At 45.9% G+C, this 20717-nt stretch overlaps 1 protein-coding gene across 2 annotated transcripts; it reads left to right on the top strand.

The window, feature by feature from the left end:
• The first annotated feature begins 3431 nt into the window (after positions 1-3431).
• On the top strand, positions 3432-15967 carry LOC129554216 (synaptonemal complex central element protein 1). Of its 2 annotated transcripts, none has more exons than XM_088843601.1 (13): positions 3432-3501; positions 10796-10858; positions 11498-11557; positions 11874-11948; positions 12573-12620; positions 12867-12921; positions 13579-13668; positions 13916-13979; positions 15015-15081; positions 15154-15274; positions 15346-15456; positions 15607-15694; positions 15920-15967. In XM_088843601.1, the coding sequence occupies exons 1-13, from the start codon at positions 3432-3434 to the stop codon at positions 15965-15967; spliced, it is 960 nt and encodes a 319-aa protein (XP_088699727.1). The 2 variants fall into 2 exon arrangements, with proteins under 2 accessions (XP_088699727.1, XP_055278796.2); XM_055422821.2 differs by having other exon boundaries at positions 15908-15967.
• The last annotated feature ends 4750 nt before the right edge of the window (positions 15968-20717 follow it).

Here is a 20717-nt window from a genome sequence, read left to right as displayed (position 1 = left end):
GTGAAGGAGTCTTTGGCTCTAGAAAAGAAAACAACAGTCTCAAAGGCCCTTGCTGAATCATCTAACTTCGGAGAAAACAAAAAAGAACTTTAGGTCCTGCCCTGATGCTCCAGGTCAGTTGTATCTATCTGGGACTTATCACCCCCTGTCCAGAAACCTTCCATCCCCTACACCTGCCCAGAAGACTTATCACCCCCTGCCCAAGTACAAATGCCATCTCAACTAAAGAATACCCAAAACATCCCACGTCTCCCTTATCGCTTCTACAATCCTCCCTATAAATATGGAGCCTCCCTGATCCCTCTCGGCGCTCAGCCTGGTCGTTAGGCCGACTGTCACCCCTCCTTGCCTGAATAAAGGTAGCCTACTTCGTTGAGGTCGTCTCTCCTTTTCTGCCTCGGCCCGAACTATACCTTACACTCTGCAGGATTTATTCTCTGTAGATCTTTTGATGCTGGCCAATGTGACCGGTGTGAGCTGATTCTTCATGATAGTTTTGGTTTGCACTGATTTAATAGTGAATGAGATAGAGTACTTTTCCAGATGCTTTTGGAAATTACACACCATGAATACCATTTACCTTTTTAAACCAGCCTCCAGGAAGTCGCCCTGTTTTGAATTATTTTCCAATGATTTACCCTGGGACATTACTTGAGAGCAAGTGTCATTGACAGCCCTAGAGGGCTTCAGAGTAGAGCCCATTGGCACTGATTTTTAAGTTTTTGTTATAGGAAGTGGCCACAAGGCGGCAGCATTTCTTCATGCCCAATTCTGTTTCCTTGGGCAAGTAGAGTTTAGGGAAAATCCTGTTCCAAGATTGTCAATTAGAAAGGAATATTCCAGAAGAAACACCCAAGGCTTGTGTCACATTACTTCATCCCCCTTACCTTGATCCCCGAGACATCCCAATTCCTGCAACACTATCCTATGGAGGATGCTAGCATCTGTAGGTTCAGTTCAGTTCAGTCACTCGGTTGTGGAGGACAATGTGACCCCATGGACTGCAGCATGCCAGGCTTCCCCATCCATCACCAACTCCCAGAGCTTGCTCAAACTCATGTTCATCGAGTCAGAGACACCATCCAGTCATCTCATCCTCTGTCGTCCCCTTCTTCTCCCGCCTTCGATCTTCCCCACTATCAGGGTCTTTTCCAATGAGTCAGTTCCTCACATCAGGTGGCCAAAGTATTGGAGCTTCAGCTTCAACATCAGTCCTTTCAATGAATATTCAGGGCTGATTTCCTTTGGGATGGACTGATTGGATCTCCTTGCAGTCCAAAGGATTCTCAAGAGTCTTCTTCAACACCACAGTTCAAAAGCATCAATTCTTCACTGCTCTGCTTTCTTTATGGTCCAACTCTCATATTCATACATGACTACTGGAAAAACCATAGCTTTAACTAAACAGACTTTTGTCAGCAAAGTAATGTCTCTGCTTTTTAATATGCTGCCTAGGTTGGTCAAAGCTTTTCTTCCAAGGAAGGCAGTCACCATCTGCAGTGATTTTGGAGCCCAAGAGAATAAAATATGTCACTGTTTGCATTGTTTACCCATTTATTTTCCATGAAGTGATGGGACTGGATGCCATGATCTTACTTTTCTGAATGTTGAGTTTTAAGCTAGCTTTTCACTCTTCTCTTTCACTTTCATCAAGAAGCTCCTCAGTTCCTCTTCACTTTCTACCATAAGGGTGGTGTCATCTGCATATCTGAGGTTATTGATATTTCTCCCAATAATCTTGATTCCAGCTTGTGCTTCATGCAGCCCAGCATTTCCCATGATGTACTCTGCATATAAGCTAAATGAGCAGGGTGACAATATACAGCCTTGATGTACTCCTTTTCCTATTTGGAACTAGTCTGTTGTTCCATGTCCAGTTATAACTGTTGCTTCCTGTCCTGCATACAGATTTCTCAGGGGGCAGATCAGGTGGTCTGGTATTTCCATCTCTTAAGAATTTTTCAGTTTGTTCCACACAGTCAAAGGCTTTGGCATAATCAATAAAGCAGAAGTCGATGTTTTTCTGGAACTCTCTTGTTTTTGCTAAATCCAGCAGATGTTGACATTTTGATCTCTAGTTTCTCTGCCTTTTCTAAATCCAGCTTGAACATTTGGAAGTTCTCGGTTCACATACTGTTGAAGCCTCACTTAGAGAATTTTGAGCATTACTTTGCTAGCATGTGAGATGAGTGCAATTGTGTGGTAGTTTGAACATTCTTTGGCATTGTCTTTCTTTCTGATTGGAACGAAAACTGACCTTTTCCAGTCCTGTGACCAGTGTTGAGTTTTCCAAATTTCCTGGCATATTGAGTGCAGCACTTTAACAGCATCGTCTTTTAGGATTAGAAATAGCTCAGCTATTCCATCACCTCCACTCACTTTGTTCATAGTGATGCTTCCTAAGGCCCACTTGACTTCAGACTCCAGGATGTCTGGCTCTAGGTGAGTGATCACACCATCATGATTATCTGGGTCATGAAGATCTTTTTTGTATAGTTCTTCTGTGTATTATTGTCACCTTCTTAAAATCTTCTGCTTCTATCTGTTTCTGTCCTTTATTGTGCCCATCTTTGCATGAACTGTTCCCTTGGTATCTCTAATTTTCTTGAAGAGATCTCTAGTCGTTCCCATTCTATTATTTTCCTATATTTCTTTGCATTGATAGCTGAGGAAGACTTTCTTATGTCTCCTTGCTATTCTTTGGAACTCTGCATTCAGATGGGTATATCTTTTCTATTCTCCTTTGCCTTTTGCTTCTCTTCTCAGCTATTTGTAAAGCCTCTCAGACAACCACTTTTCCCTTTTGCATTTCTTTTTCTTGGAGATGGTCTTGATCACTGCCAATGTCAGGAACCTCTGTCCACAGTTCTTCAGGCACTCTAACAGATCTAATCCCTTGAATCTATTTGTCACTTCCACTGTATAATCGTAAGGGCTCTGATTGAGCTCATAGTTGAATGCTCTAGTGGTTTTCCATACTTTCTTCAATTTAAGTCTGAATTTTGCAATAAGGAGGGGGTGGGGGGCAATTTATTGTCTCCCTCCAGAAAGCCATGCAGAGTCCTTGGGTAAACCGCCAACCTCTCACCCTGTGCAGAGACTCGGCTCCCCACCACCAGGTTCAGGTGCCCTCCTGGCAAGGTGGGCAAGGCCACGTGGGACATGCCCTCCTGAGACCTCTGTCATTAGCAGGTCACCGGCTCCTCATCCAGCCTATCGCCAGCCTGGAAGACCCATGCGCGCTCTACACGAAATCTGTTCCGGGTGGACTCAAGCGTGAGCCTGGCGCTTGCCCAACCGCCACCCTGACTGCAGGCTGGAAGGAGGGGCCGGCGCAGGCGCGCACTGCGCAGGCGTGCTGAGGACGCCCCGCCCCTGGCGCGGGTTCCGTCCAATCCCAGAGGAGGCGCCCACGCCAGAACTGAGAGGACATGGCCGGGCGGCCGGGATCGTCCAATGCGGAACCGGCGGGAGCCGTGGGGCCCACTGACGAGGCCAGAGGTAGAGCTGGGCCTGGCGGCGGCCCCCGACCACTGCTGTTGAGGGCTGGGTGGGCAGGGAGCGCACGCGGGCGCCGCTTCCTCAGAGTCGGGGCGGGCGTGAGGAAAAATGACCTTCAGCCCCTTGGGTAGGATCTTGGCGGCTCTGCCGGGTGCCGCGAGGAATCACCCGCAGGCCCGTGTCCCACGTGCACTCACTTCCTTTGGCCTCGTTTGGCCCTATCTGCTTTGCTTAAGTAGGTTAAAATAGTCAGAGGGCATCCTTTAAATCTGATCCTTAGCGTCTCCACAGGCATCTCCTGCAACAGAAAGGGACTTGTTCTTGGGGCTGTGTCACCCGAGGGAAGGCGTCTGTCCCATTTCTCTCATCTCACAGCACCGAACACCTGAATTTCCCTGTTGTTCCATAATGGTCCTCAGCAATGAATTCCCCCTCCCCCGAACCAGGATCCAGACTGCCCCACATAGCATTACTTTTTTTTCTTCCTGACACTGACCTATTGAGCAATGGCTCCCACCTCACCGGGAAAGGAGAGGCATGACAGGCAGCTCATTACAGTTATAAAGTTTTCTGAAATTACAGCCTAGCATAGAGAAGAAAGATAAAAAATATTCCTAGGCTTGTCCAGCCCTCGAAGGATATGCTCCTAGGTGTTAACACAAAAGGGGAGAGAATTGTACAAGGAACACGCATCGCTGAGCTTGTTGACTCTGTTCTTCTTGGCCTACCTGGCTCCCCTTGTTAAGATTCTCTCAAGAACCCGTCTTGGTCGTATCCTTCACACCTGCAGGCGGTAGTGCAGTTTTGGTACATGACAAGTGCTTTGTGGCTTTTTCTTTTTTTTTAATAAATGAAGGTTTAAATAATGAAATAAACTTAGCACAGAAAGCTTGCTTGAAGCAGGGAGTGGCATTAAGTAACAATCCTCAGCTGAGAACAAAAAGAAAAACAGAACAGATGCATATAGATCTCTTTTCTTAAGCACCTACTGTGTTCGCCACTGTGCTAAAGAAACCCCTTAGTATCTTTGTTTCAAGTTCATTAAGATAGCGTATTTAGATGCAGTTGACTTCACCAGTGTCTTCTAACGTGAAATACCATTTTTTGTGTGTTGTGAGGACCAGTTTCTTGAATCTTAGATGTCCATCTGTGTCTTCACAGCAGAATGGGCAAGGGAACTCTCTGGGGTCTCTTATAAGGTGCTAATCTCATATAAGGGCTGCAGCCTCATGACCTAATCACCTCCCAAAGGCTCCACCCCCTAATACCATCTCATCAGACTTTAGGATGTCAACAATTGAAATATGGAGGGACACAAACATTCATTCTATAGCAATGAAAGAAAATAAGACATCAAGATTCCATTTTCAGTCTATTAGATTGTTTAAAAAAGGGGGCAGTGGTGCTATCTAGCATTAACAATAGTGTAAAGATACAGACCATGTCATACTCTGATGAGAGGAAGAAAGGGTAAAGGCTTTGCAGTAGTCCTTCTGGCACAAATTTTAACATTTATTTTTTCCCCTTTTTGGTCACATTCCTAGAGGATCACACAAGACAAATATAGATGCATGGATTGGATACTCACTGGAGCCTAGATGGTGGTAGGAAAACTTGGGAAAGGAATAGCTAAATCCCATGCACACTGGGCTATACCTGTGCAGTGGATTTCTAAAATGAAGATGAAGTGGAATTAAAATCCACTTAACCAAGTCAACTTTTAAATTATTAGACATACAGATACAATATGATCTTCAAAACAGATATTTTTATGAGAGTAAAGCAAGATGGAAAAATTGCAATACTGTGTAGGTTGCACAGAAAGATGTCTGGAGGCTGCTTTCCTAATTGATGTTTCTGATGGAGGGATCTAGTTTCTGCTGCTGCTAAGTCATTTCAGTTGTGTCCAATTCTGTGCGACCCCATAGATGGCAGCCCACCAGGCTCCCCCGTCCCTGGGATTCTCCAGGCAAGAACACTAGAGTGGGTTGCCGTTTCCTTCTCCAATGCATGAAAGTGAAAAGGGAAAGTGAAGCCACTCAGTCGTGTCTGACTGTTAGCAACCTTAAGGACTGCAGCCTGCCAGGCTCCTCTGTCCATGGGATTTTCCAGGCAAGAGTACTGGAATGGGTTGCCATAGGCTTGTCCAATCTAGTTTCTGAGGGCAATGCAAAGGTGAAGGAACGTTTTTAATCTTAATATTTGTTTTTTTCTACCAGGACTATGTAACTGATACTTGCAGAACTTTTAATTTATAAAAGTGAAAGTAGGAGATATTTTTAAATTACGACTTGATGATCACATGTTAATATCTCTTACTGCTATTCTCTGTTTTAATTGTACTGTTGTTACTACACAGGAGCATGTCCTTGTACTTCAGAACTTCACACTGGGGTATTTGGGGATAATGAAGAATTGTATCTGCAACTTATTCTCGAAGTTCATGATTATTAGCAAATGTAAAATCTGGGTGAACGGCATATAGAGCTATGTGTTCTATTTCTGCAACTTTTAAGTAAATTTGAAATTTTTTTTAAATAAGTAAAAAGTAGGGGGCTCATATAGGCAATTGTACCCTTGATTTTTTTATTAACAATATATTAGTTGACTTGTTCAATAGATATATTCTGCTCTCCCACTCTGTGCCTTACTTTATAATATGCAATAAATAAAAAACCAAAGGTGCAGCTCACTGCCTAGTATATTAATAATACCTGGACAAATGGTTGCTCAAGAAAACTAAATTCATTTTTGGGTCACCTAGGGAAGTCTGTTAACATTTAAAAGTAAAACCATATGCAGAAGTATACAGTGAAAAGTAAACATTCTCTTACCTATCCTTCCACTTCTACTCTCCAGAAGAAGTACTGTTGAAAATATTTTTGTGTGATTTGAGCCAGAAATTTTCTAGAAATAAGACACATATATTTTTAGACTGACAAAATATTTTTTTCACCTCTTTTTGTAGCCGGATGGGATTCTATATTATACTGTTCTGTACTTTCTTTCCTTCAGTCTATCCAGGATCTCTTTCATTGTTAATACGTAAATCTACCTCCTTTTCAATGGCTGCACAGTATTCTCTTGTGAGCTTGAATCATAAGTTCTCTACTGATGGGCATTCAAGTTTCCCATTTTTGACATAGATATGTAAGCAAGCATATCTGTGGATAAGTTCGTAGAAGTGAACTTTTGTCTTGAAAGTGCTGATGCCGCCAACCTGTCCTCCCAAAGTTTGCATCAGTTTCCACAGTCTGTCCGTGTGCATTAGTGCCTGTTTCTCCACACTGTAATAAACACAAGGCATTATCAGACTTGCCAAGCTGCTAGATACAATGCTGGATGTCATTTTCATCTTTTTAATTATGACTATTGTTGGGCCGGCCTTAGCCCGGACCAACGTCTGGGTGGGCGACCCTGGGACCCAAGCACCACGCCGACAGATGCAATCAGCAAGAGGATTTTTATTGAGCGTTTGCGCAAATGGGCCCTCCGCACCTGAAGTGAGCAGAGGACCCCTAGCAACAGTTACAGACAGGTTTTAAAGCCAAAAACCACGTAATTAACATATCACACGGGTAGGTACATGATTGGCTCGTTTAAAGGTCAGGGGAATGCAGCTCAGGGACTTTCCTTGCGAAATATGAGCCTCCGGGGTGGGGCTGTTTTTCTTTCCGCGAGGCGCTTTTCGGTTGCTCAAGTTCCAGGAATGCCTGGGTGTGGGCCTTTCTTTGGGTTAACGTTCTCAAGCGGGGGGGGGGGGGGGGGGGGAGGGGGTATTTCACTATGGTTGTACATCTTTTCAGATATTATTAACCATTAGTGTAGTTTTTGGTTACCTGTTTTCTCTATTTTTCCATTCTTCTGTAGAAATGATTACTTACATTCCCTATTTTGATTGGTTGTTTGGGTGATTTCTTAAAACCTTTTTATTATGGAAAAGTTGAAGCATATACTAAAGAATATAGGCACAGGAAGAGATACTCAACGTTGCTAATTATTACAGAAATGCAGATCAAAACTACACTAAGGTATCACCTCACACTGATCAGAATGGCAATTGTGGGAAAAAAATCTACAAACAATAAGTGCTGGAGAGGGTGTGGAGACAAGAGAATCCTCCTATACAATGTTAATCAACCCTGAATAGTCACTGGCAAGTCTGATGCTAAAGCTGAGGCTCCAGTACTTTGCCCACCTGATGCAAAGAGCTGACTCGTTGAAAAAGACCTTGATCCTGGGAAAGATAGAAGGCAAAAAGAAAAAGGGGCAGCAGAGGATGAGATGGTTGGATGGCATCACCGACTCAATGGACAAGAGTTTGAGCAAACTCCGGGTCATAATGGAGGACAGGAGCCTGGTGTGCTGCAGTCTAAGAGGTCATAAAGAGTTGGATATGATCTAGTGAATGAACAACAAATAAGTTAAAAAGAATGAAATAATGCCATTTGCAGCAACATGGGTGGACCTAGAGGTTATCATACTAAATGAAGTAAATCAAACAGAAAAAGATAAATATCATATGATATCATTTATGTGTGGAATCAAAATGCAAATATAGTCAACAGGACCCTACTGTATAGTATAGGGAACTATGTTCAATATATTCAATATTTTATAATCTATAATAGAAAAGAATCTGTAAATGTTTATATATAGATTTATAACCAAATCTCCTTACTATGCAAGGAGAAACTTACACAACATTGTAAACCAACTGCAACTCAATTGAAAAAAAATTAAGAACTAAGGATAATTACCCTGTGAACTCATCTTTCAGTTTTAGCAGTTATCAGTTCTTGACCAATCCTGTTTCTTCGTTATCCTCAGCCCCTCCCTACCACCTACTCCACTGTTTTATTTTGAAGGGTCCCAGGCATCATAACATATCATCCATAAATATTTGCATGTATATCTCTAAAAAATAAGTACTATTTTCAGAAAAGTAACCACAGTGGTATTACCACTTCTGAATGTGTGTGTTAGTCGCTTAGTTGTGTCCAATTCCTTGTGACCCCATGAACTGTAGCCCACCGGGGTCCTCTGTCTGTCGAATTCTCCAAGCAAGAATACTGGAATGGGTAGCCATTCCCTTCTCCAGGGAGTCTTCCTGATCCAGGGGTTGAACCTGGGTCTCCTGCATTGCAGGCATGTTCTTTACCATCAGAGCCACCAGGGAAGCCCCACATCTGAATAACAGCTACAATAATTCCATTGTTTCAAGTATCTATAGTCAGTTTTCAAATTTCCTTGATTGTGTCATCAGTATTTTTAAAAGTGCATTGGATTGAATCAAAATCCAAATATTGTCCATTTATTGAGATTGGTTGATGTGCTTCTTTAATCTCTTTGTCTGTAAGGGTCTTCCTTTCTCCTTTTTCCCCTAAAACCTTTTTAAATTAAAGAGACTGCGTTGTTTTCCTGTGAGGTTCCCCAGTGTGGGTGTTGCTGACTGCAGGCACATGCGCCACGTAAATGGTCCTCTCTCCCTGTATTTCCTCTAAACTGGTTCTTTAGACTGATAGGCTTAACAAGTGTTAGCGTCATTTTTTGACAAGAATCCTCCATTGTATTTTTACATCAAATAGCTCATGATGTCCAGTTATCTTTATTGTCATGTTAATAGCACTAATAGTAATTGCTTGGATCTACTAATTTATTAAGGATTTAAAAATAAATGCCTATATTGATTATAAGCATGTTAATATGAAACACATCTATTTCTGCTTTATTGACTATGACAAAGCCTTTGACTGTGTGGATCACAATAAACTGTGGAACATTCTGAAAGAGATGGGAATACCAGACCACCTGACCTGCCTCCTGAGAAACCTGTATGCAGGTCAGGAAGCAGCAGTTAGAACTGGACATGGAACAACAGACTGGTTCCAAATAGGAAAAGGAGTACGTCAAGGCTGTATACTGTCACCTTGCTTATTTAACTTATATGCAGAGTACATCATGAGGAACGCTGGGCTGGAAGAAGCACAAGCTGGAATCAAGATTGCTGGGAGAAATATCAATAACCTCAGATATGCAGACGACACCACCCTTATGGCAAAAAGTGAAGAAGAACTAAAGAGCCTCTTGATGAAAGTGAAAGAGCAGAGTGAAAAAGTTGGCTTAAAGCTCAACATTCAGAAAACGAAGATCATGGCATCTGGTCCCATCACTTCATGGCAAATAGATGGGGAAACAGTGGCTGACTATTTTTCTGGGCTCCAAAATCACAGCAGATGCTGATTGCAGCCATGAAATTAAAAGACGCTTGCTCCTTGGAAGGAAAGTTATGATCAATCTAGACAACATATTAAAAATCAGAGACATTACTTTGTCAACAAAGGTCCGTCTAGTCATGGCAATGGTTTTTCCAGTGGTCATGTATGGATGTGAGAGTTGGACTATAAAGAAAGCTAAGTGCTGAGATATGGATGCTTTTGAACTGTGGTGTTGGAGAAGACTCTTAAGAGTCCCTTGGACTGCAAGGAGATCCAACCAGTCCATCCTAAAGGAGATGAGTCCTGGGTGTTCATTGGAAGGACTGATGTTGAAGCTGAAATGCCAACACTTTGGCCACCTGTTGCGGAGAGCTGACGTATTTGAAAAGACCCTGATGCTGGGAAAGATTGAAGGCAGGAGGAGAAGGGGACGACAGAGGATGAGATGGTTGGATGGCATCATTGACTCGATGGACATGGGTTTGGGTGGACTCCGGGAGTTGATGATGGACAGGGAGGCCTGGCATGCTGCAGTTCATGGGGTCGCAAAGAGTCAGACATGACTGAGTGAACTGAACTGAATATGTAACATATATATAGAAAGGCTATTTGTGTTTATGTGTTTAAAGATATATCATTAAATTTTCTCACTATTCCTTGTGAGATTTCTTTGGGTAATATTCTCTATAAATCTATAGTTGATTATGTCACCTACCAGTTACAGTGACTTCTAACTCCTTGTTTCCAATTTTTAATACTACTTCTTTTTTTCTGTTATTACATCCTGAACTTTGACCAAGCCTTGAACAGTATCAACAGTAAGAGTGTACCCTTTCTCTTGCTCTGAGTCTTATTAAGGGGAAATCTCTGGTGTCAATCACCCTTTAGGAAAAGATGACCATGAAGGGGTCTCTCTGATTCATCTCTTTTGCAGGGTCTCCCTCAGATCAAGGAGCAGAGGCGCCACTCTGGCTGGAGATCTCCCCTCAGCCCAACTCAGTCCCAGCCCAAGTTATCAGATCCTTCCTTAGGCTTCTTATTACTACATACTAAAATGTTTGGTTTTGTCTTCACAGGGCAGGCCAAGTCTTCACAGAAAATTGAAGACTTGATGGAAATGGTGAAGAAGTTGCAGAAAGGTCACGTGTCTCCTCTGTATCTGAGGCTCAGTCCGAGCTTTGGGGTCAGGCAGAAGTGGAATCAATTCTAAGCCACCAAATTCACCACCTTGGGAAATTAATTTGTTCTCTCTTAGTTTCAAAAGTTAATTTTTTAAAGTAAAAATATTACTCCATGATTCAAAATTTAAATATAAGGGGATAAAATGCAAAACATTTTCCCAAAACACAGTTTCAATCCCCTTACTGGCCATCCATTTGTCTCCCCCTGTACTCTACTGAATTTCCAGGATTTTATCTTTACCTTCCTTCCCTCTACCTCAACTCTGCTATCTTCTTGCTACCAGGCACCTTCCACCCATGTTCCTGTCTCGAGTAGGCCTTTGCACTGACTGTCTCCCACCCCCGCCCAGGGAACTTCAAGGCCTGCCCTCCTCACTTGATTTGGGGCCCTCAAGGGGTCTCGCCATATCTGAGGGAGCACTTCCCACTCCTTCACTTTTTAATCTGTTGTTCCTCTGTTTCTCTTGAAGTTGCCACAACCTGACTCGGTATCTCTGTGTGTTCCTGCCTCCCATCCCCAGAATTTGAGCCCTTGGAGGGCATCCACCTTCCTCTGCCGCCCTGTCCTTTTCACTAAACCTCCTTTTCTCCCTGCAGTGGGAAGCCTAGAGCCTAGGGTTGAGGTCCTGATTAACCGGATTAATGAGGTTCAGCAAGGTGAGCTCAGGACCTTGGCTTGTCTGCCAGAAGTAGTTACATGATTTGCAGAGCCCCTTATTCAAAATTATTTAGTGTTTTGAAACAGAGGAGCATTAAACCAAACATGGATTGGTCCATCCAAATACAGGTGCTACAGTCACATGTTTACTAACCTGGCCCTGCTGTCACCTGAGCCCAAGAAGGGCTTTGGCTCTGGAAGCCTTGTTTCCTGCTCTGTAGAATCCTCTAGGGGCCCCTCTAGGTTTACTTGAAGACAAGTGTGAAATGTTTGCAAGGACAGACACTTAACACGATGTCCTATGGTTTGGCACAGCAAAAAAGAAAGCTAGTGAGGAGCTGGGAGATGCCCGGACTGTCTGGGAGACCCTGCAGAAGGAACTGGACTCATGTAAGCCTGGTGGGGATCACCCAGAGGTCCCCACAATATCATGCATCCTTGAACCCAATATTCCAGACAATCAGCATGGTTGCTGTGGCCAAGCACTCCTGCACCCTCACCGTCCTCAGGGCCTACCAATCTCCCTCATCCCACTCTATTTTGGGGAGTGTTCCTGAAACACCTCCAAGCATACTCCTACCTCAGGACCTTTGCTAGGCAGTTCCCCCATATAACACAGATTCCTCTTGCCTGACGGCATCATTCAGCTCTCAGCTCAAATGCTCCTTTCTCAGAGAGGCTTTCCCCAATCTCCCCACCCAGAATCAGCACCCTGCCCCCACCTAGTCACATGCCCCTTACTGCTTGATGTGTTTGTTCACCGCCTTTACCCAACTTGTGGTGAAGTGTTTTTCTCTTCCCTCCGTGTAACTTCACTAGCATTCCACAGGGTCCTCTCAGCCACCCTTTATCAAGTGCCCTTTGGTGCCCACAGGGAGCATGCGCACAAGAGGGGAAGGGGACTTACCTCGAGGGGGGTCTACATTTGGGGTTGGGGGTAGGGCTTGCCAAGCCCAGTCTCTCAGGGTACAGTGGGTGGTTGGTGATGCCCGAACATGTTACTATGTTTTCCAGTGAGTGGAGAGAAAGTACGCCTGAAAGAGATCTTGAGCAAAAAGCAAGGTAATTGCATCTACTTTATTTCCAGGTTTTTGCCTTTGCTGCCTTTCAGAAGCCCACTCTATAGCAGTAAAAGCCTTTTGAAGCCTGAGTCACCTTGCCTCCCTCCTGTGGCTTCCACCAGACATGTAGTAGATGACAGAGTCCCATCAGCTCTTCAGGAGACCTCACATAATCTGGTGTTTTTACCCCTGCCCAAACCTCAGCCATGATGGGCTGTCACAGGGTCCTAACTTCCCCTCCCTGCAGAGACCCTGAGGATCCTCCGGCTCCACTGCCAGGATAAGGAGAACGAGGCACAGAGGTAAGAGCTTCCACCTAGCCCCTGTTGAGTGCTACCCCTTCATTCTGGTAAAAAAAAAAAAAAAAAACTAAGGGAAATCGTCCTTAGACCCACAGCTCTCATCTTCCTCTATAAAATAGGAAGACCGTGACTCCCAACAGTAGGGCGTAGTATTGATTACCATCTTATTCACTGAGATAATCATTCATTTGCTAGAATGTCAATTAAATTTCTTCAGCTGGTTTTTATTCTGTGCTTTTTATAGTTTCATCTGTCCCGTCATTTAGGTATCAAGCCAACCATCTGTCCACCAGCCTCTCTCCATTCACCCATTATCCTTCTATTCACCCATCTCTCTAGCTCCTGGATGCTTATATTGCTCATTTTGTGACCGGAGGCCTCCAAGCCCCTAGCATACCAACACTGAATATGTTTGAGGAATTAACATGAGATCAATATGTGTGTGCTTGTGTGTGTGACCACGCCCACAGTGATCTTTCTAATCTTCACAGTAACATTCCAGAGGGCATGTGTTCATACCACCCCAAAAGTTACAGAAAGGAACTCAATCTGGAAGGCTAGAACAGATGTCAAGAGAAGGAGGTGGGAGCTCCACCCCAGGCCCCTCCTAGGGAGAGATTATTCAGAAAGCATGGTGACTGCCTTGCCTCTTGCCAGGAAGCAAACCATGCTGCAGGAGTGCAAAGAGCGGATTTCTGCCCTGAACTCCCAGATTGAGCAAGAAAAGAACAAACAGAGGCAGCTGAGGTAAAGTCCACCTTCCAAGGCCTGGGAGGCTGGATGGGTTGTAAGCGGGGAGGAGGTAATACTAGGAATGGGGATTAGAAGACCTGGCTGAGCTGAAGCTTGGAGGGTCAAGGAGGCAAAGGTGCTTGCAGCAGAGTGAAGAGCACAGGCAAGCTCCCTCACGTCTGTGCATAAAGACGCCAGTGTGAACCAGGTTGGGAGGGGTGTCTCAGCCCACAGCCCCTCATCCTGTGTGTTTGGTTCCCAGGTTGGATTTCGAGGAGCAACTGGAGGATCTGATGGGCCAGTATAAGGAGCTGTGGGAATTCCACGTGAGTCCCTCAGAGCTGCGCTGTCCACCTTCCGCATCTTCCCTGGCAGCACTAGGCCCGAAACTCAGTGTCGCCCTCCAGGCCTCCCTCCCGTCCATTGCCACACCCAGTTCTGAGCGAGCCCCGGCGGCCATGTGTCCGAATCACACTGAACCTGGTTCCTCACCACCCCCGCTGCCACCAGGTGTCGCCATCTTCACTCACCCTGCCCACCCATCTCTGGTGCCTCCCAGGGGCCTTAGGAGTTCAAGAGGAACTCTGAAGAACCGAGGATGGGTTATCCATTAGGAGATTCGTGGATGTCTTTGGGGCCATGACAGACACAGGGCAGATAGTGGGGAAATAAGCAGGCCACTATTTGCCACCTAGGGATCCCAGACAAGAAAATAGGCAGAGTGAAAGTCAGGATGGACAGACTCTGTGAGGTCACATGGAGGGAAGAGTAGGAGCTACAGTGCTGAACTGGTAACTGACTCTCCAGAGAACAAGTCTTGAATTTTGGTGTTTGCAGGATCCCCTTGCAGAATTCCTGAACACTAACTACCTCATGAGCTTCTCCTGCATAACACCACAGGTATCTGGGGTAGACCAACTCCAGACAGAGGGAATGGCCAGTGCAGAGGCCCTGAAGCTGGACTGTGCCTGGCATGCAGGAAGTGAGGCGTATGAGTAAAGACCAGATCCAGATCGGCTTCTCTGAGGCACGTGGGAGAAAGCCGGGAGTTGCGGACAGTTCAGTTCAGTTCAGTCGCTCAGTCGTGTCCGACTCTCCGCGACCCCATGAATCACAGCACGCCAGGCCTCCCTGTCCATCACCAACTCCCGGAGTTCACTGAAACTCATGTCCACAGAGTCGGTGATGCCATCCAGCCATCTCATTCTCCGTCGTCCCCTTCTCCTCCCGCCCCCAACCTTTCCCAGCATCAGAGTCTTTTCCAGTGAGTCAACTCGTCGCATGAGGTGGCCAAAGTATTGCAGCTTCAGCTTTAGCATCAGTCCCTCCAATGAACACAGGTCTCCTTTATTATCCCTCAGAAACCAGAGCGGCTGGCCCTGGAGATCGGCACCCTGGACAGCAGCAAGGAGCAGTTGCTTAAGGAAGGTGAGGCCTGGAAGATGGGGATGCCCTGATCTGCCCTGCCCTGCCCTGCCCATCCGTTCCTTCCTGCTGCAGAGAAGCTGGTGGAGGCAAAGCTGGAGGATGTGAAGCATCGTCTGTGCTCGCAGTTTGGAGCCAAGGGCCACACAATCAATGAAGGGCTCTTCCTCCGCAGCCCGGAGGCAGCAGCTGTGGTGTAAGACAGGGATGGGGAGGGGGGAGTAAGTGGACAGAGGGAGCTGCCAGCACCCACGGCCCCACCCTCAGTCATCTGTTTGAGGAGGAGAACCGGAAAGCCCAGGATCTGCTGGAGGCTGCTGCCCAGCGCCAGGAGCAGCTGCAGCAGAAGTGTCAGCAGCTGCAGCAGAAGAGGCAGAGGTAGGTATGGAGCCCTTCCCCCGAGCTCCCAAGGGGAATGTGGCTGAGGAAGCCTCTATTCCCTTCTAGACTCTGTCTCTTGGTCCCTTTACAATCCTACCCTTCTCCCGCCACATCCTCCTACCCCACTCCCGACCTCTTTCTATCCAGGCTGAAGGAGGAGCTGGAAAAACTTGGGGTACAGGTCCCTGCCCAAGCCCAGAGCAAGCAAGAGGAGCAGGCTGGCCTAGGAGAAGCTGTGAGTCCTGGAATCCGGTGCAGGGAGCAGAGAGAGCTTGTGAGAGGAGTTGTGGGTGGGAAGGCACCTCAGAAGATGGTCCTCAGGGAAAGCCTTTTCCAATGGGACACATCCCAGGCAAAAGTGCAGAGGCTGGCAGTGGTGGGGTGAGGAGGGGCAGGACCCATGGAGGGTGTGGGCACAGGGATCTGAGGAAACCCTGACCTCCCACAGGCCAATCCCAAGCCCTTTGGAGTCAGTGAGGAGAAAGATCCAGAGTCATCCACCAAGTAGCGCATGATGCCCCAAGGCAAGGAGAACCCACTCTGCACTGGGGCTTATGACTTGGACTTCAGTAAATAAAGGCGTTATTTCAGTACAACTGCCTCAGCTGACTCTGTGCTAGGCTTGGGGAGGAGGGGTATCCATCCCGGGACACCCGGCACCTGAGTCTGAATGAAAGCCTGGCCACACTCTGCCTCTTGTCTTCAGCCAGAGACCCAGAGCAGGCACTCAATAAATGTTTCCCTAACCTCGCAGTCCCCTGACTGCTCATTTCTAGCACTTGACATGTTCTGGGTCCCCACGCAGAGGGATACAAGACTGAGACCATCTCACAATAGGTCCAGAGGTTCTTCACACACACCCTGTGATTGTCTTCTGTTCCTTATTCAGGCCTGGACCACACAGAATCCCGGAAGTATCAACAATGAGGACCAAAGACTGGGGTCCTCAGCAAGTCAGTTCTGTGCCCACAGTACCCACTGATTAGCTGAGAAAAAGAATTATAATTGGAGCCTAACTGTAATTTGAGACATTACTTTGTCAACAAAGGTCCGTCTAGTCAAGGCTGTGGTTTTTCCAGTGGTCATGTATGGATGTGAGAGTTGGACTATAAAGAAAGCTGAGCACCGAAGAATTGATGCTTTTGAACTGTGGTGCTGGAGAAGACTCTTGAGAGTCCCTTGGACTCCAAGGAAATACAACCAGTCCATCCTAAAGGAAACCAGTCCTGGGTGTTCATTGCTAGGACTGATGTTGAAGCTGAAACTCCAATACTTTGGCCACCTGATGCGAAGAGCTGACTCATTGGAAATGACCCTGATGCTGGGAAAGATTGAGGGCAGGAGGAGAAGGGGACGACAGAGGATGAGATGGTTGGATGGCATCATCGACTCGATGGACATGAGTTTGGGTGGACTCTGGGAGTTGGTGATGGACAGGGAGGCCTGGCGTGCTGCGGTTCATGGGGTCACGAAGAGTCAGACACAACTGAGCAACTGAACTGAACTGAACTTGGCACAAAATCTATACCTGAGACACTTGTTACAAGAATGTAGTTTGTTATCCTCAGTATTCTGGGATTCAGTCATTCTGGGAGCGTTGTGTGCTTTTGGCATGTTTCAAATCCACAGGAATGCATCAACTCAAGGGCAATGATGGGAGTCAAAGTCTGTGCTCGAGTCAAAACACAGTGAATTCATAGGTACAAGGAGATTCCATCTCTTGAAAGGCTTCCCCAACCAGGTAGGACAGTGAACATAGGGAGGTAGATAACCTGAACAATTCTCATTTCTGTATACATGACCAACTACAGAAATGGATTTATATCCATATCTGTAACTTTCTAATGGAAGAAAATGAAGAGGAACTAAAGAGCCTCTTGATGAGAGTGAAAGAGGAGAGTGAAAATGTTGGCTTAAAACATTAAAAACAACAACAACGACACTAAGATGATGGCATCGGCCCCATAACCTCGTGGAAGATAGAAGGGGGCACAGTCAAAGCAGCGACAGGTTTCATTTCCCGAGGCTCCAAAGTCATTGCGGTGGTAACTGCAGCCATGACATCAAAAGATGCTTGCTCCTTGGAAGGAAGTTATGACAAACCTATACAGAGAATTAAAAAGCAGACATCACTGCTGACAAAGGTCCGTATGGGCAAAGCTATGTTTTTCCTGTACTCAAGTATGGATGTGAGAGTTGGACCTAAAGAAGGCTGTTGTTCATTCACTTCCAACTCTGCAACGCGATGGACTGCAGCACCACAGACTTCTCTGTCCTTCACTATCTCCCAGAGTTTGCACAAACTCACGTCTATTGAGTTCATGATGACACCCAACTGTCTCGTCCTCTGTCACCCCCTTCTCCTTCCTCCAGCATCAGGTGGCCAAAGTATTGGAGCTTCAGATTCAACATCAGTCCTTCCAATGAATATTTAGGGTTGATTTCCTTTCGGATTGACTGGTTTGATCTCCTTGCTGTCCAGGGTATTTTCAAGAGTCTTCTCCAGCAGCACAATTTAAAAGCATCAATTCTTTGCAGCTCAAAGGTCCATATAGTCAAAGCTATGGTTTTTCCAGTAGTCATGTATGGATGTGAGACCATAAAGAAGGCTGAGCGCCAAAAACTTGATGCTCCTGATGCAAGAGCTGACTCATTGGAAAAGACTCTGATGCTGGGCAGTGAAAGTGAAAGTCGGTCAGTCATGTCTGACTCTCTGCGACCCCATGGACTATACAGTCCATGAAATTCTCTAGGCCAGAATACTAGAGTGGGTAGCCTTTCCCTTCTCCAGGGGATCTTCCCAACGCAGGGATCAAACCCAGGTCTCCTGCACTCAGCACTCCAGCTGAGCCACAAAGGAAGCCAAAGAATACTGGAGTGGGTAGCCTATCCCTTCTCCAGCGGATCTTCCTGGCCCAGGAATTGAACGGCGGTCTCCTGCATTGGAGGCGGATTTGTTACCAACTGAACTCTCAGGGCAAGATTAAGGCAAAAGGAGAAGGGGGCAACAGAGGATGACATGTTTAGATGCATCACTGACTCAATGGACATGAATTTGAGCAAGGTCCAGGAGATGATGAAGGACAAGGGAGCCTGGCGTTCTGCAGTCCATGGGGTTGCAAGGAGTTGGCTACAACATAGTGACTGAACAACAAAGACAAACGGGTCGTGGAATCATAGCTCGTATTTGTAACTTCCCTCACCTTCCACCCCACATTCTGTATCCCTTTGCCTTCATTAAGCAACTCAGCTGTTTGTGCACTGTTACCTGGTGGAGTGACCCAAACCTTTATTCCTGAAAGACATGGGGTGTTAGTACTCTTGCTGGGTTGGGTTGTTATAGTTTTTCACTGGCATTAATCACAGGGCATGGTAGTAATGAAAGAAGCTCTAAGGTGTCTCCTGCATGACAGCCTTGCTTTCCTTACTTCCACTGTAGGGAAGTAGTCCAGTTTCCTCAAAGCACTCAGGGTCAATCACACCAGCCAGCACAGTAACTTCCTTCTTTGCCTGTTGATTCACAGGCATAAGAAGCCCAAAGTGGCTGAGCAGCGGTCTTAACATCCAGTTCAATGGAATCATCATATCTTCCAATGGAAGCATTCCTCCCTCTGGCACTAAGACCTCTGGGCCAGTGGAATATATGGTTTGGGAACAGGAGGCAAAAGTCTCCAGCAGATCACTAGGGACAACAGTGAGTGTTACCACTCCCATTTCACCCCGTGATTTTTGGACCTTTGAATGCTGGCCACAGGAGACAACACCATAAATTAGACACTGATTCAGAACATACACAACCTCTGGAGAACCCCATGCCAGCCCTGCAAGGTACTGCCAATTATCTGGCATTTTAACTGAGTCTCCAAAAGACCATTCCACCATTCTGTCAAGCCAGCTGCTTTGGGATGGCGGGGCCATGGTAAGACCAGTGAATTCCATCAGAGCTTGGCCTGCTGCAGAACTTTTTTTGTTAAGGGAGCTTTTTGATCAGAAGTAATGCTGTGTGGGGAGAAGGCAATGGCAACCCACTCCAGTACTCTTGCCTGGAAAATCCAATTGGTTGAGGAGCCCAGTAGGCTGCAGTCCATGAGGTCACTAAGAGTCGGACACGACTGAGCGAATTCACTTTCACTTTTCACTTTCATGAAGTGGAGACGGCAATGGCACCCCACTCCAGTGTTCTTGCCTGGAGAATCCCAGGGACGGGGGAGCCTGGTGGGCTGCCGTCTATGGGGTCGCACAGAGTCGGACATGACTGAAGCGACTTAGCAGCAGCAGCAATGCTGTGTGGAAGACCATGGTGCTGGATAGGAATTCTTAAGTTTGCAGAAGGCACTTTTGGCCAAAGCACTGTGTGCAGGGAAGGTGAATTCATATCCAGATTTATCACTACTCTCATCCCATCTGGAGTTGCAGTCATTACTGATATTAACCAAGTCACATAGTTCACTTCTCAGAATATACTGTGCTAGACTTTTTAAAAAGGCCTTCAATAGCACTTTTAGCTTCTTAATAGATTTTTGATTGCTAGTTTAATTGAGAGACATAATGGCCTCCTCAGACAATTTTTCAAATTCCACTCCAGCAAATGGACCCCCTATATGGGTCTCTGTCTTGTCCCAGGTCTTAATCTCTTCATTCAAGTCCCCCTGTGAAACTGTACCCTGTAACTTACAAGGTCCATATAGTAGAAACAAACTGATACACCAAGAACACCAGAGAGGCACTTCCCTGGTGGTCCAGTGGCTAAAACTCCGCCTTCCCAATGCAAGGTGCCAACTTTGATCCCTGGTTGGGTAACTAGATGCCACGTACCGCAACTCAGAGTACACATTCCACAACTAAAGCTCCACCTGCTACAAGGAAGACCTGGTGCTGCCAAATAAATAAATATCAAAAAAAGAGAACACCAGGGAAACTGCAGATAGGAAAAAGCTTGATGATGCACAGATGCATTGAGGGACTAGAGTGACTGACAGTGAACTTTAGATTGCACAGGCCAAAAATCCACCTCCAGTTATATACAAAATACCACAAATTTGTACATGTGACACATGAAGAGGCAGAAGGGCAGAAAGCAGAGAACTCAATACTTCCATTGAAAGTTAAACTTACTTTCCACCAATCATTTCTGAGCTCCCTGCCCATCTTTCTCCCTCCTTCCAAGATAAACAGACCAGTTTGCCTCCTATCTCCTTACTTGGGCACCCTATAATAAAACTTTTTTCTTTCTGCAAAAGACTGTTATCTCAGTATTT

The sequence above is a fragment of the Moschus berezovskii genome, chromosome 14 (assembly GCF_049115385.1).
Source record: "Moschus berezovskii isolate FMDL1 chromosome 14, NW_MosBer_1.0, whole genome shotgun sequence".
In the NCBI taxonomy this organism is placed as follows: Eukaryota; Metazoa; Chordata; class Mammalia; order Artiodactyla; family Moschidae; genus Moschus; species Moschus berezovskii.
The sequence above is the reverse complement of the archived record's forward strand: the minus strand, read 5'-3'. Positions and strand labels throughout refer to the sequence as shown.